Here is a 16,186-nt window from a genome sequence, read left to right as displayed (position 1 = left end):
TTGTCCATTGCTGATGTCTTGGAATTTTGTAGGGTGGAATTGGATTTTATTAGCTCCCAGTTCTGCTGCCTTGACTCCCAGCGGCTGTCCACAAAAAAAGAGGCCTTTCTCTTAAGAGGCCCTTTTTCTTGATAGATTACAAGGTGCTTCAGGCCAGCTGAAATTCCCACACCTCATCCAGGGAAGCTCCACTTATATATGTGCAAACACTCGTTTTTCTTGTGTGTGTTCTCAGTGGGGTGGATTCACTGCTGTGGTTATTTGAGGTTCCTGCTCCAAACCGGGGAGGCATTTCATTGGAAGTTCATGCCTGTGTCCCTACACTGTGTTCAATTGCCTAATAAAATCAATCTCACTCATGTGCCTAACACAGGGAACTCCAGGACAGGCAACCAGTTTGCCAATCATACAACAAATTTAGACCCGTGTTTTTTTGATGGGGGAGTACAAAGCTGATTTACACGAAACTACCTGCTTACACACGTGGACATGGGGTGGTGCTATTTTATCAATGTGAACTTGTTTTCTCCTCCTCCATACGCACTACTGGTCAGGAATATTTTTTTTCATCATCTGTTGGGATTCTTTCTTATATTGCTTTACTATTAAACCCAGATTCCTGTGGCCTGGGTTACATATAGGTTTGTGTGTGGAGGCAGCCTTTCTGTGGGTCACTCCTTGCTGCCACAGTGTTCTCACCATCCTAAAGGACCAACGTGAAGGGAATGATACCTTGGTTGTGGAGGGTGGAAGCAGAGGGAATGGGGAGATCCCATGGGTGATCAGCCCAGAGGTACTGGATTCTCCAAGAGCCTGGGAGTGGTGCTGCCCTGCAGTGGTAACAGGGGGGAGATTCCCCAGCAGAAATCAGTGGGCTGGACTCTGACTGTGCAGGAGGCTCGAAATCAGCTGGGAGCAAACCCTAGGAGAGCAGATGCCAGGTGAGGAGCCCAGAGGAGTGTGAATGTCTGTGCCTGCCTCTTACTCAAACATAGAAAGTCCTTTGGCTTAAGTGTGTAGGCAGTCAGAACTGATGGACTAGCTGATCTCTGGATTGAGTCTGAACAAAATCTGTGCAGCAGGTGCATGGGCAAAGAGACTCAGCTATCCCAGCGTGCATGTGCTGGGCTGTAAGAGGAACCCAGACAAACAGTTTGACTTCTTTTCTGCAAGGTGACTCTGATGATGCAGCTCCCTCGAGCTCCAGTGTCCTTTCTTCTACCCCACCTTCTGTGTCTCCTGCTGTGAAAGAAGCCTCCCCTACACCACCTTCCTCACCGTCTGTCACAGGCAGCTTCTCGTCCTCAAGGTAAAGCATGTTTTGTCTCCTTACAGCTCCCTTGGTTGTCTTATCTGACATATATTTGAGAGAGAAAAACTCTTCTAAAGGAGAACCCACAGCTCTGCTGTCGTCCTCCCTAGCAAATGCTTGGAGTTGTTGCCTTTTCCCTTCACCTCTTTTGCCTCTGGAGTGACTGTGACCTTGCTGACTGACAAGGAGCTGGGGAGGGCAGAGGGGATCTTGCAACCGATGGGAAGGCTGCACTTCTCAAGGGCAAACACGTTTGAACTAGAAGGGGCAGCCTTGTTTCTGATAGTCTGGCAGAAACCTGGATTCTGATGAGCCATTGTGGCAGCCTGTTTGGGAAAGTTTGTGTTCTCCATCTGCTGGTATTTTACCTTTGAGACTGGATTCTCTTGGGGAGATATGTAGCCAAAGAAAATAGTGACCCTAATACACTGGCTGCTAGCCTAATCCCTCACGATTCTTACATTTTTAAGGACCAAGCAAGTGTAAGGTCAGAGTGACTCTGTGGAAGGAGCAGGCTTTTTCTCTGAGGAGTGAGCTAGCACTTGTAAGGTGACAGAATCGAATTGCAGTTCCCATTCATGCATGTGCCTGAAAGCATACCAGAACAGCAAGGAGACAGTACCTGTAGGCAACGTAAAGCTCTGGCTTAGCTGACATTTTTAGGGGTGAAGGGAGGAAACCCCTAGAAAACTGCCAGTAAAGAATTACTCTGGCCAGGACTCTCATTTTGTTGCTGCACAAGACATTGGTGTAGCTGTCTAATGCTTTGTGTACAGTCCTGGTACCCAGAAGCACATGGTGAACCTAAACGTTTGGGGTACTTAACAAGGTCAAGGGGACAGAGAAGCAGCCTTGTGATGGGAGACTAGAAGTGCTTGGACGCTGCACTTTGAGGGAGGAGGGAAGAGGTAAGCCACTCAAGTTATGCAAAATCACAGTGGTGGTGGGTTTGTGGAATGTTGAACTGTTCACCAAACCTGTGGTACAAGACCTGGGGGCGTGCAGTGACACTGGCAAGAGGTCAGTTAAAAGGGTGAAAGGAAGGGACTTCTGCACGTAGCAGGAAAGGTGTGGTGGGACCGTGTCTGCCTCTGCTACTTCTGTGGCAGCAGGATCTGCAGATCAAAGAGGGGTTAGGCAAATTTGTGGACAGTGGATCCATTAATGGATACTAAAGGATGATTCAGGGATGTCCCCTCCAACATCCCTAATCCTGTGATTGTCAGCTGGGGAAGTCTAAGGGAATGTTCTGCAGTTAGAGGCTCATGTGCTCTCCTTAATCAGCATCTCCTCCTGTCCTTGTTGGAGACAGAATAGGAACCTTTCCTGCCCACCCCCAAGAGCCTAGCGGGGACCTTTAACCTCTGACTTCTTAAATGGGCTTACGAGTTCCCTTTTAACAAGAGGAAATGGAAATGTGGAAGTCCCAGTTTAGCAGGTGCCCAGCAACTGGAAGGTGTTAGTGGCTGTTAGCCTGTGCCAGGAGGCCCAGTTCCCCAAGTCCTTCCCGTTGGCCCCCTGTGGTTTGGTGGCAGGAGAGTCCTCTCTGCCCCAGGCTGGTCCCAGCGGCAGCTGGCAGTGGCAGGGAGCTGGAGGCTGCGCAGGCTCTGGAGAGCAGAGCTGACTTCTCACGTGTGAGCTCTGGGTGGGCTTTCCAAAGGTGGAAGTGGTTTGGGAACCTGTACCCACAAGAGTGTAGGCTATTAATGTTATGAGCCATGGGCATGATATATCTGAAGTTGACACCCTGGCTCTAGGAATCCGGTACCTTCTGGTTTCATGCTGTGTGGTAAAATCATCAAGAAGTGAGGAAGTTTAGGTTCAGCATTGTTCTATCTCCACTAATCTGTATGTGACAGCACAGAGGGTAGAGGGTGGCCCAGACTGAAAGATTAAGCCACATGTTTAACCGGGAATGGAACAGAAAATCCTGCCTGGGCATAGTGAACATGAGATTGCTTTGTTTTTACAACTGAGATGAGAAATGTGATGCAAAGGAGCCTTAAAATCCAAAGCTCCATCTCCAAAACATAATCGTTAAAGAATCTCACTTCTGAAATTGCCCTGAGAACCCAAAACCTGGTTTTGGTGATCAAATACAAACTCTGCTTTGCAGTCTAGCTTTCAGCTGAATCAATGGCAAAGAAAAGGAAATGATTTGCAGAGAGGATCTTAGGGATGGGAGGTCCTTGTTTTACCTTGAGAGTTTCATATTAGGCATTAGAGGGTTGCATACTTCATTCGAGATCACAGATTCATCTTCCTTAACCATTGTCATTTCTCAAACAGGGGACACAGACTGGTAGATAAATTATTTTTTTTGTCTAGTACTTGCATATTATTCAACACTTTGCTGGTGGTCAGGAAGAAGTACAGGCTGTCAGCTGTAGGTCTGCTGAATGATAAACCCCCGCCTCACTCGGAGTTAGCTAGTGAGAGGCAGGGGCAGGCAAGAGGTAGAATTTCCCAGGCTGCTCATCTTCCGATTTCTGGCTTGAGAAAGGCTGGCAGCGTGTTTTGGTGACATACGTATGTTACCACACGATGCACAGGAGTTTTCAGCAGCAGATCATGTCCTGAAATCTGCTGCTGTTTAGCAAACATCGCAGGACTGGCAAAGCATTTTCACAGCACACAGCAGGGCTGTGGGGCAGATCATCCCGTGCCCACCCCGTTACTGGGACGTGGGGAGAGCAGAGATATCCTGTGTGACCTGGTGGAGCATCTGGCCAGGAAGGGACGCAGCTGGTGACAGGAAGAGCTCATGAACATAGGAGATGGAAGCAAGTCAGGGAGACTGGGAACTGAGTCCCTAACGTTCAGGGACCCACCAGCCCTTTGTTCACCTCAGTTCAGAGCTGATTTTGGCAGTGCTGCGCCTGGCCAGAGTCATTTGCTCATCAGTGCTCAGGAGGCAGCAGCAAGGTGCTTACAACCTCTTTTCCCCACTCAAAGACTGGAAGTGATCTGGGTCACCTCAGGGGTTGCCTTTTCTGGCTGGGTCACTGAACTCAGCATCGCGTTCGGAAACTGCTTGTCTGCTCCTTTTCCCACTGCTCATCCCTGTGGCTATGCAGGAGGTCAGCTTGTCTCAGCTCATTGCAATTCTGCGCTGCCAAGCCCATGCCACCATGTAATGTGACCCAGGCTGCATCACTCAGTGATGACTTATTGTGCTTTTGTGATTATCGGGTCTCACTACGAAATGTTGCTGCGTGATTTCCCAAAGAGCCAGGTGCTTGTCCTCTGACCATCTGGTCAGGGACGGCAGCCACTCTGGAAAAAAAATGCAGATTGAGGGAACTCTGAGTGCTGTGCAGAAATTACCTTCTTTCCTTGTTTTCCAGCCAGGGCCTCGGTGCTGAGTTGATGGGCCTGCAGGTGGATTACTGGATTGCAGCTCCACCCATGGACAGAAAGAGGGACCCAGAGAAGAAGGACCCCTCCACTACCAAAAACACACTGAAATGCACTTTCCGGTCCCTCCAGGTCAGCAGGTTACCTGCCAGTGGTGAGATCGCCACCACTCCAACAATGTCCATGACTGTCGTGACAAAAGAGAAGAACAAGAAAGGTAAGGTGGACTCACTTACTGTCGCCAAAGGCCAAGAATGCAATGCTGCTCTCCCTGTTCTGCTGCTCCAGGGCTGCCTGACTTGTCAGTCCTGCATTACCGCACCTTAGTCATATTTTTATCCCCCAAATCTTAGTCTGTCTGTAGATGAGAAGTGACTGTATAAGGTGATAGAGTTTGAAAGGGTGGTTCCTCTTTGTGCTGTAAAAAGAGGATGTGCTCACCCTTACAGCTGAACAGCTGAGATGTTATAGCCCAAAAGAACAAAGGTAGGGACAGAGCAAGGACATTTGTTGGGTGGCTGTGCAGAAAGCCAGGAGGTATGCTGCTCTGGCAGCTTCCCTGTGTTCCTTGTGAGCCTGTGCTAGTTTGGGGTGTTGGATTAGGTAAGAAACAGCTTGTGCCCCGACCACCAGGGTCAGGGCAGTCCCTTCAGCCTGTACAGCTTCCATGCTCTGTTCTCTACTCTGCCACCTGACAGAGGTGCAGACAGAGACAGGACGTGTGTGCATCCCATCGTGTTGCAGCATACGGCAGCAGCACCAGCAGAGATGTTTTGCTGGATTTGACATGGTGTCCTCATTGAAATACCACTGTCGCAGCCAGACAAATGCACCAGCCAGACCTGCCAAGCCATTGCTAGGTGTGCTTGTACATACAGGAGGTGGTGTCACTCAGAGCAGGATTGCAGCAATGTAAGCTCTTCTACAGGAACTCTTATGTGCATGCAGAGAGTGCTTTGTGGACAAGAGGAGGTAGAAGAGAAATGCTCTCAGTGCAAAGCCTGACATTAACTTTTTTCTTTTTTAATCTTCTGTTGTTAAACTCATGGCTTTGAGTTTATTTTCTGAAAAAAAAAGGGGGGAGGAGAAACAAAAACAAAAAAGGCATTTTAAATGTTGTCAGTAATTCTGTATTTGCTCCTGGCCTTGGTAGTGGGAAACATACTAGAAAGTGAGAACAGCTCTGCAGCGAAGTATTTTCAAGGAAGCAGCAAGGCAGTTCTGCACTTACATTCAACTGCCAATAGCTGTCCTTCACAACATCTGCCTGCCTACAGGCCTGGGAGTCATTCCTGGTGGAAGCAAGGGGTTTGGGGGCTCTGAGAGAAAACTGACAGTGTAGCTGCAGGACAAGGGTGCATAACCCTGCAGCCAAGTCACTACTGGGCCAACTTAGCTGTGGTGCTGCTGATACCAGAGCTCCCACCCCGGACCACACCCTTTTTAAGTGGCATGCCTATGGGAGAAGCAATCCCAAAACATGCCAAATGTTCTTCACTGGGCCTGGCCCAGCCTGGAGCAGTGGTGTTCAACACCACAGCTTCTGTGGAGCCAGTTTGTACACCTGGGCTCATGCATTTGGGCACTTCTCAGGGAACTGGACCCTTTTTAGCTCTCCTAATGCCTTCCCTCTCCACCAACTGCCCATAGTTTGTACTCCCTCCTGCTCTCCATGTGCCTGTGTGACCCAACTCATGTTGGGCTGCTGTTTTGGTGCAGGAAACCTGCCTGCAGATGGAGTGGGGAGGCTGGAGCGTGGTGCTGCCCGGCAGCCATGTGCAGTGTGTGGACTCCCCATAGGTGGTGTGGCCACCCGGCCCAGTTACAGCCTGGGGACCACTACAGGTGCAGCTCTTTTCCCTGGTGTCCCAACAGAGCAGCAGGAGTTACCCTGAAGGTACCCTTGGGGGCCTGGGTTATGAGCTGGGAATGCTTCATGTAGAGACACTTAGGACTGAGATGTCTATGTGCATAGGTGGTGGTGATGAGCACTGACACAGTCAAACTCCTGCCAAACAGAGATGATTTTTAGGACTTAAAATTAGGGTTAGAATTTCCAGATGTGAATGTTTAAATGCAAAAACCCAAACAAGTCTTGGTGCAGCTCCTGCAAGTGACAGAGATTCACTGTGTGCTGCTTTGCTTTTCTTCCAGTGATGTTTTTGCCCAAGAAAACAAAAGACAAGGAGATTGAGTCAAAGAGCCAGTGTATTGAAGGAATCAGCAGGTTGATTTGCACAGCGAAACATCAGCAGAACATGCTGCGTGGTAAGTGCAGCACTTGCATCCTGTCAGGCTCTGGGGCAAGGCTCAGCTGCTAGTGGCGTCCTCCAGGCAAAAGGCTGACCTGGTGTCCTGCCCCATGCCCTGGAGCCAAATTAATGGGGGCGTTCCTGGGGAATGGGCTTGGGTGTGTCCAGCGTGGGGGAATGCTTTAATAGGTCTGGGATGTGGGAAGACCCTCCTTTACCTAAGAACTCCTCTGAGTCAGTGCCCTGGATGAGCACAAGGGCTAGGCCAGACTCCATTCCCCTCCCTGTCATTCTCTGTTTCTCTTGCATGTTTGGTGCAAGTGATGGTGGAGAGCATGGCTTCTCCTCTAGGCAGGACTCTGGCACAAAGGCAGACCACAGCAGGGGCCATATATGCATCTTGCAGTAGACCTGAAGTGTCTGTCAGTGAAGCTGTGCATCCAGTATCAAAAATATCCCTGTAGCCTGTTCAGTTGATAATCCCCACCAGTGCTAACAGCAGAGGGATCTGCTTAGGTCACCTCCTTAATCCTGACCCAGGCCCTGTGAGACTGGTGAGGTGAGGGGTGGTCACAGAACGTGTGTCACCGTTTTAGGAGACTCAAATCTCCTGGTTAAGAGTGCCAGTGAGGAGAGACTGGTGTCCATCTCTGTAAGAGTGCATTCACCCAAAAAAAGAAAATGGAGTGCGTGTAGGAAATTCGAGAAATCAGATCAGGTGATGCTGAAATCAGCATTCTGGGGAGCTCCAGTGTCAGTGAGCAATGCTGGAACAACAATCTGAGCTGTTCTCCCTAAACCTGGCCTGCTGTTGAGCCTTTCTCCCCTGTGTGTGTAGCTATTTACAGTGGTGGGGTGGCCAGGCAGAGCAGTGCGTACCCTTGAGTGTAGAACGTGGCCAGGCCTCCCTCTGCTGACTGCAGGGAGGTTTTTAGCAAAGCTGTTTCAGGTTGGCCACTTCCACTCGGTATTTTCTAACTCTCCTCTCTTTTTACCCTCCCCTGCAGTCTTGATCGATGGGGTGGAGTGGAACGACGTCAAGTTCTTTCAGCTGGCAGCACAGTGGTCCTCTCATGTCAAGCACTTTCCCATCTGCATATTTGGACACTCCAAATCTAACTTCTAGCCGTGCTCGGCGGAGGGACCTTCTCTCTGTCCCGGGGACTGCACACCAGGAGCCAGGAACTGCGTGCCAACTCTGACTCGTGTCGCTCTGCCCTCTTCTGCAGAATTAATTACAGATGTGTTTGGATTACTTTTGAATTACTTTTTTCTATTAACTCTTAAGTTTACTACAAGGGAAGGAAACCCCTTTAAACAAAGGCAAAAAAACCCAGTCTTAAATATAGATGTGCTGACAACCTGAAGGCGTGGGGGAGTTGGCAGGAGCAGGCAACCTGCCCAAGAACACCTACCACTTACGAGCAGATAGCTGAATAACTGCACTGCTTATTAACCTGAGACCTCATTGGTGTGAGTGGGATGAGGGAGCCATGGATCAGCTTGAACGGATTTTGTGGAAGATCACGTGCGTTGTGGTGCATTTGGCCCCCTCCCTCTGTATTTCTAGGAAAAAGAGATGGCCAGTCTTTCTTCCTGCTGCCAAAGGATGAGAGATCAGAGAGTTTGGAGGGAGTTCAGCTGTCCAGTTTGAAAAACAAACCACTTGCGTAGCTAGGGAGGTCTGGAGAAGAGATCCCCTTCGGAGTGTGGAGTCTGCCACAGGGATGGGCAGGTGTTTGTGCTGAAGCGATGCTTGAGGAGGGTTGGGCAGGAACAGGAATTAAGGAAACACTAGGTGTAAGGAAACTCCAGTGTCCCAGGTCTGTGACAACGACCAAACCGAGCCAGTCACAATGTCCCTGCAGCTGGCTATGCTGCTGAGGGACACTGCGTCAGTGGGGTCGCTGCTATTTACATACTCACATCAATTATTTACCTGTCAGTAAAACCTCGTCCAGCCTCTAAAGGGAAAGGATTTTTTTTAACAGCTGCAGATTTTTTTTAATGCTTTCTAAAAAAATTTTAAAAAATAAAAACAAAAAATAAGAGGGAAAAAAAAATTAAGTTGCCAAAAAAACAAACCCAGGAAGATCAGCCGTTGTCTGTGAAGTGATACATCACTGTAGTGGCTGGATTGGGAGCCAGCCAGGCGCTCTGCATGTCCAGCTGCCTTCCTGTCCATCTGTCAAACCGCACACAAGAGGTAGCGTGGGCTGCTTTATCTGCTGCCTTTGTCCTGCCCTGACCGCGCTGTGCTCCCCAGAGCCTGCTGCCATCTCCCTCGTGCACCTCCCCAGGCTGGGTGCAGACTGCCTGGCTTCAGGGCCACTGCCAGGAGTGTGTTTTCACCGTACCCTTGAACCTCCCAGGACCTCTTCTTATAGGGACTGAGAGACTGTAACAAAAATGAAGGGTGCTGGGGGTAGGCAGCCTCCCACAGGCTGCTCTGTAGATGGACGTTGTCCTTACCTTCTGCTTTCTTGAGTATTCCTCCCCAGGAGCATTTCTCTGTGGATGGCATCCCTTCCCCAGCAGGATATGCTTTTTCCCTGGCACAGCATTGCCTGTGGGTTGAGGCTTTGCTAGGGGGTTCAGTCCCAAGGTGCAGTGGAAACTGTAGCTGGGACGTGAGAGGGTGAAGCCAGCCAGGTTCACTTGGGCAGCAAGGTGTCCTGTGAGACAGAAGAGTGAGATTTTTGGGTGTGTCGCACTGTTGGCTTGGCTCTGGCTGCGCTTGTGTTTGCTTTGTACATCTCACTGCTGCCAGGGACGCTTGGGGTGCCAGGACAAGGGGATGCTTTTACAAGGAGACAGCATGACAAGCTGCAGGTCTGGACGGCTCCAGGTGCTGCAGATGTGGTCTTTTGCTCTCCAGGCTTCCCAAGGCATGCCTGGGAGCAGGTGGCAGATGGGATTTGGGGAGCAGAGTGTGCTTGCTGTGTGGAGGATGTCTCTGGCATTTCCAGGTAAGGCCATGAAGTTTTTGATGGGGTCCTTTTGGGTCCCACCCTTGTGGGCAGGCTAGGCTCTGTGAACATTTCCAGAAGGCACTTTCTGAGGGCAGTGATGCTTTTGAACTGTTTTTTTTTTTTTCTTGTCTAATCCTGTACCCTTGGGTTTTCAAAGGCTTGGGGAACCTACTTTGCCCTGCTTGGCAGGACTTGGCTCTGTGCAGGGACTGCCTGGGTTCTTCTGGGCAGGGCAGCGGTGGTGTGCTCTGTTAGGCCTTCCCCTGCTGATGGGGAGTGAGGGGTTATTAGGCGAGAGCGTGGTCCCTGCTGGATCTAGTGCCTGTCACAGCTCACAGCACGGGCTGCTTCACCGACTCAGATTTCATGAAACCCTTTCCCAGCACAAGTGCAACCTACTTGGCCAGGGACTGGGTATTCCCTTCAAACCACGCAGGGGAGGAGGAGGACATAGCCCTGCGCCTGGTGGCACGCTGCTGAGCAGGACATATTGTCTAGTTGCGATACTCTTGTTTCTTCCCGCAGTCCCGTGGGCAGGTCTGCCTGCCGTCTGCTAGCTCTTGGCTGTGGTAGAAGCTCAGCTGGACTTCGAATGTCATTGTGTCCATCAGTTCATGCGTTTTCGGTTGACCTGAGCGGATGCTCTGGGACTGTATAGCGTTGCCTAGCAGCAGTAGTGTGGGAGATGGTGTATAAGCACATCACTTCTTTTTCTTTATTGAGGCTGTTGCATCAAAAAAAAAAAAAAAAAGCTTTTTAAAGGAAATTAGTCAGTGTGTGATTTCTTCCTTGAGTCTCACGCTGGTGCGACAAGCGTGATTGGGCTGGGTTCCAGTGTCAGGAGCTGCATGCAGCCTGGGCAGCTCTAGGTGCCAGAGCGTGTTATTGCTGCAGAGGTGGGGTGGACTGACCGACTGCAATAACTTTGTTTACTGGGGGGGGTGAGGGGGGAACCATCACTGTGCTCCTCTTTGTATTTCAACCTACTGTAAAGAAACAAGCGGTAGCTAGGACAGGATTTCCAGGGTCCTGCCTATCAAATGTGTGTTGCCCTGCTCTACTCTGTGTGTGTGTGTGTGTGTACGTGTGAGAAAAACACTTCTGCTCGTTGCATTTCATGTTGGTTTATGTTTTGTTCTAACTTTATATGAGCGAATTCACTGGGAAACTTGGTACTCCTGAGACCTGAGGGCTTGCATCTCCGCAGGGTTTCTCCCCTGTGGAAAGCTGCTGTTGCTCTGAAATGCCCCTTCCATGCAAGGAAACATCCCGGCTTCTCAGCCTTGTCCTCCCAGAGTCCAGCCGTGGCAGGCTGGGCCTGCCCATGGGCAGCTGTGTTCCCTGGGGGTGGCTGTGGTGTTTCCCAGCCTTGGAGGCAAGGGCTGGCATGCGAGTTAGGTGGTGCTCCTCCAGTCAGGGTGTCGTGCCTCTGTTGCTTCTCTTGTATCATGCGGAGCCACTTTGTGCAGCTGTTTCTGTCCCTGACTGGAGGAGAATCAGGTTTCTGTCTCTAAGGAGAATGAGTGTCAAAGCACGCAAGCAGCTCAGACCGTTTTGGGAAGGGGCTTTGCACCTGGTGACACGAACAAGTAACTGATGTTGGGTCTCCCACCTTCTCCAGGAATTTCCTGGGGGACCCTGCCCCGAGCGAGCCCTGCCAGCTGGAGGGATCCCTGCTGCGGGGCCAGGGAGAGCTACCTGGACAGCAATGGGCCTGTGCCCACAGAGCTGCGCCAGCCTGGTGGGGTTGGGTGGTTGCGTGCAAGTCGGTGAGTGCAGAAGGATGGCTTAGAGCAGAGACAGCACCGCTCTGCGTTCAGCTCGAGAGTTGGCGAGGAAGGTGCAACTCGAACGAAGAAACGCAGTGGCGTTATCTCGCCAGCCTGTGTTAGACAGGGCTCGCTTTGGAGCCCCGCGCTCTGACAGCGAAGGCAAGGGCTGGAGTGGGCAGCATCTGAGCTGATCTCTGGCTGGGAGGTGCTTTGAAGGTGGTGTCCCCTGGTCTCCCTGTCCATTTGTGTCCCAGAGCTTGCCCCTGCTCCTTGCAGAGCTCCTATCTCCCGCTTTCCTGGCTGTGGCTTCTCAAAGCAGCCGGCTTCTTTTCCAGCTGCTCTTGGGTGAAGGGCCCCTGCCTCGCTCAGAGGTGAGGTCTCAGGAACGGGCTTGCTGCTGCGCTGGGCTGTGTGACGCTGACCTAGTTTAACAGTGCTGGCAAGCAGATGAAAGATGGAAGGGTTTTGTGGCGTCATGTTGCATCTTGAGTGCTTCCTGGTCCTCCGGGTTGAGTTTCCTGGAGACAAAGGCTGGACCTCAACCCTGCCAGCATTCAATCAGGGCTGGCTCTCCTGTGGCGCTGGCGACTTTGTGGACATCTTGGACGGCTGTTTTAGCTCAGCGCTGCAGTTTCCATCCAGTTCAATTGTTACCGTTTACATCTCAGCGGTAACTGCAGATTCCTCCTTAATTACACATGAGTTTGGGGAGAGCCTCTGTCTCTTTGGCTGTGTTTTGCTGCTTTAATTAGCACACGCTTGTGACTTTATCCTGCAGAGAGGGCAGGAGTAGGTGGCTGGGAGGTTTCTGGGGCTGGAGGAGATGTGCCTGTTTGCTTTCTGTCATCAAACTTAGCCGAGAACCACACTGCCCCATGCTTAACCTGCGATTGCAGCAAAAGCCCCGTCGTGTTTCTCACCAGCAGCGTGTGCTGGAGGGAGCCCTGGAGAGCCAGGGTGGAGGGCATTGCACCTGGCACCTCCAAGTTTAAGAAGAAAATTCTGGTGAGAGGCAACAGAGCTGGTGGCTGTCTCCTGCTGGTTAGTGTGCCGAGGGATTGGGAAGGCTGGGATTAGGGCAGTCCCGCCATGCAGCGGTAAAGGGCTGGGGGCCCTGGAGCTTTCTTGAAGCTAGGTTGGATGCAGTGCCTCTGTCCCCTTCATTCACAGGGTCTCAATCTCGGCAGATAGCTGTGTGGTGGCATTTTAGTGTGACGCTCCCTCTGGGCTTATCTGGCAGGGATAAGGCCAGAAATGAGCAGCAGCATCTCCCAGAGGTTTCCTGGAGCCTCTTCAGCAGTGTTCTCATGAGAGATGCTCCTGGCAGGGCTGGCTCCTGCAGGGTCACTTGGCTGCTTTGGGACGGACTGGGGGAGAAGGGGACATGCCAATTTGGAAAGCAGCAGGTCACTGGTTTCCTTAAGGAAGAGCACCAGTGTGGGGCCACATCCAGTCAGCTGCTGCTTTGCGCCTTGGCCAGAAGGTTACCAGAGTGTTGCCTGCCCGGTTGCGTACGTGCCATGGCCGTGGGGAAGCACCTTGCGAACATGGGTGCTGGGGCTGCGTGCTGCCAGCCTTGTCCGGACCGTGGTGTATGAGGGGACGTTACCACTTTGTAGATTCCTGAGTTGTCCATCTGTTTCATTGTTGTATTGTTTGGGTTCTAGTTTGTTGGTTTTTTTTTTTTTTAATGAAGACATTAAATGTAAATAGCCTTTTTTTTGGAACAAACTGCAACGTGCTCGACCTCGTCAACTATTTTATGGTACTAATGCAACACTAATAAAACTGGACATGAAAGCACACACCCGTCCCTTGAGTCGTCTCTCAGCAGGGGCTGCTCTGGCATGACTGCGGCAGTTGTCTTCAGTAGGAGACAGCAGCATGGCTTTCTGGCATGGTGGGATCTCTTGTGTTATTTATCCAGCTGCCCGCCAGCACTTCCAAGGCAGAGCTGGTAGATCGGCACGTCCTCCCCGGCACGGAGCCCTCCTGTGGTTTCTGCAGCCCCGCTGCCCTCTCCCCTGCCTGTGATGCCTCCTCTCCCAGAGGGACCCACTCATCTCCTGCAGCTCTCCTGGATCCTACAGCCTGCTCTAGCACCTGGTCCTCACCCCTTTGCAGCAAGAAGGGACCAGACTGGTGCCCATTTCTGGTCTGGGGGCTGCGTTGGATGGACACAGTGGTGTTAGGGTACTGAGGCGGGATCTCAGTGCGGGAAGACTGAGGCTGCAGTAGCCTGAAGCTCTGTGTGCTCCTGGGAGAGCAGTGGGAGAGGGACTGGCATGTGTGAGGTGGCAAGAACTTGGGCTTGGTGCTGGGGAGTCGGATGGTGGAGAGAAGAAAGAAAGATAAGAGCTAAGCAGCTGGTTTTGAGGCAGAAAGGTGAAGAAATCTTGAGAAATGGGCCCATGGCTGTGGTCCCCAGATACAGCGTGTTGGAGGCAGCAGCGGGAATGCTGAGACGGAGCAGCCTGCATCCCTGTGCTCCCCCAGGCAGAGGGTGGAGGGAGGAGAAGTGGCTGCTGACAGAGCAAGGAGCCGGGGGTAAAGGGAGCTCCCTGCAGCGGGCCAGTCTGCTCTCAAAGCACGCACACCTTGGTGGATGTCCCAGCTCCTCTGCGTGGCCTGACCAGGCTTGCAGGCACGTTTGTGGCCTTAGCCCATTGCTGGAGGAGGGGACACAAGTCCCACCCAGTGGCACTGAGTGGGAATTGGGTAATTCCAGGCAGGAGGAAGGTACGTACCTCAGGAGGGGACAAATTTGGGACTCTGACTGCAGAAACAGCACCAAAAGCCATGGAGAGGGCCTGGCTGCTGGTGAGATGTGGGGAGGACTGTGGGGCAGCTCGGGGAGACAAGCGGGTGAAGGCTGTGTTTTGGCTATGTATGTTTTGCACAGGTTCAGCTGTGTGGAAGAGGCACGGCCTGAGCTTTGCCTTTTAGAGCCCACAACAGAGCTTGTCTTGGCACGGGAAGGAGGGTGCAAGCTGAGAGGAACAGGGGTGGTGGGAAGGCTTGGGTGCTGGTGAGGGGAGCATAGAACCAACCCCACGTCATCAAGGAGCATGCGCGAGCTCTCCGTGCTAAGCCAAAAGCCCTGGTGGGGCTGTGGGCACAGTCTGCTGTCCTCTGGAAGGGAGGAGAAGGAAATTACAGCTGGGTGGAGCAAGGATGGTTCAGGGCTGAGGTGTGTCGGGTCGCATGCAATGGGCCTAGAGAAGCCTCCCTTGCCCACGCATGCTGGGACAAACTGATTTCTGCCAGGCAACCTCGGGCTGCGCTGTCAAAGCACTGGAGTCTGTCTTTTGCAGGTCTCGGCCTTTCCCAGCGGAGGTGCGCCTTTGCCGCCACGTGAGAGGTGTCAAGTGCAAGTGATGCCCTGTCAGGATGCACCAAAAATCTTCTGGAAGGACTGGGTTTGCCATGGTGGGAGTCTGGCACCTGTAGGAGTGGGGTTTGGTGGTGGGAGACGGGATGTTGCAAGAGCCCGCTCCTTCCCAGGCTGTGGCTGCCGGCGCCGGCTCCACTTCCTCCCATTGCACAACACCCCGGCGGTGACCACAGCTATTACTTAACCTGGAAGAGGAACAGCAGGGAAGTTCCGACACATTTTTGTTGCTATCGTTTAAAACACGTTTTAGCATTTGGAAAGAGTAGTCAATGCCACATGACCGTCCGCTTCTTCATGTGCAACTACCGAGTGCCCCATGATGTGATTTGTAAATATTTATTCTGGATAATTTTCCTGTGTCCTACTGAATTATTTTCTGCTCTGCCGAACGGTTGCAGAAGCAGCCGAGGGAGAGCCAGCCCTCGCGTCCTGTGGTGTCCCCGACGGCTGTGCCAGCACGTGCTCCCCTGGCCAACTCACACGGGAGGAAGTATCGTGGTGGTGCCCCCCGACGCATTGAACTTTTTTGGCTGACCGATTTTCACCCCCAGAAGTGCTTTCCTTGCTCACCCATGCTCCTTGCATGCATTGGTAACATGAAAGCAGGGCCCTGTGCCCTACTGGGATCCAAGGACTGTCAGAGATTTGATTGTTTTGGGTTTTTTTTAACACGCAAAGCAAATTTCAACAAAAGCCCTGTTCTTTTTCAAATAGATGTATATTGGCAGATGATGAGGTTTTGGGCGGTCTCGTGTAGCTGTTTTGGGACTTTGAGAACGAGGGTTGAGAGTGCAGGCAGTGACTGTGCCCAGCCCTGGTAAAGGGTATGACTGTTTGTACCGTTAACCACTTACTCCAGCAAAAAGTTTCATGACAGGTATTTTTGGCCATCATGACCTGACTGTGAGGAGGAGTCCTGGGCTAACACCTTGCTCAGGCAACACCAGGTGATTCTTCAGCTCTGCGCAGGAGCTGAGGAGCCAGTGTAGTCATCCGGCTGTGCCTGAGAGGCCAGCAGCACGCCCGGGCCCACCTGTGCTGACCATCAGAGGTGCATCTTTTTGTTGGGGTTCACCATCCAGCCTTGGCCACGCGCATGGAGAAACCCTCAGAGGGCATGACCCATC

At 51.9% G+C, this 16,186-nt stretch overlaps 1 protein-coding gene across 1 annotated transcript in view; it reads left to right on the top strand.

The window, feature by feature from the left end:
- LOC104160499 (phosphofurin acidic cluster sorting protein 2-like) overlaps positions 1-8,583 on the top strand; it is a 67,686-nt gene extending 59,103 nt beyond the window's left edge. Inside the window, 4 exon segments of the mRNA XM_009698628.1 lie at positions 1,174-1,309; positions 4,660-4,886; positions 6,824-6,937; positions 7,929-8,583. Of these exon segments, the coding sequence (XP_009696930.1) occupies positions 1,174-1,309; positions 4,660-4,886; positions 6,824-6,937; positions 7,929-8,047 (596 nt within the window). The 3' untranslated portion in view covers positions 8,048-8,583.
- The last annotated feature ends 7,603 nt before the right edge of the window (positions 8,584-16,186 follow it).

The sequence above is a fragment of the Cariama cristata genome, unplaced genomic scaffold (assembly GCF_000690535.1).
Source record: "Cariama cristata isolate BGI_N322 unplaced genomic scaffold, ASM69053v1 scaffold12444, whole genome shotgun sequence".
NCBI lineage: Eukaryota > Metazoa > Chordata > Aves > Cariamiformes > Cariamidae > Cariama > Cariama cristata.
Note: the sequence above shows the minus strand (reverse complement) of the source record. Positions and strands in the feature narration are given on the sequence as shown.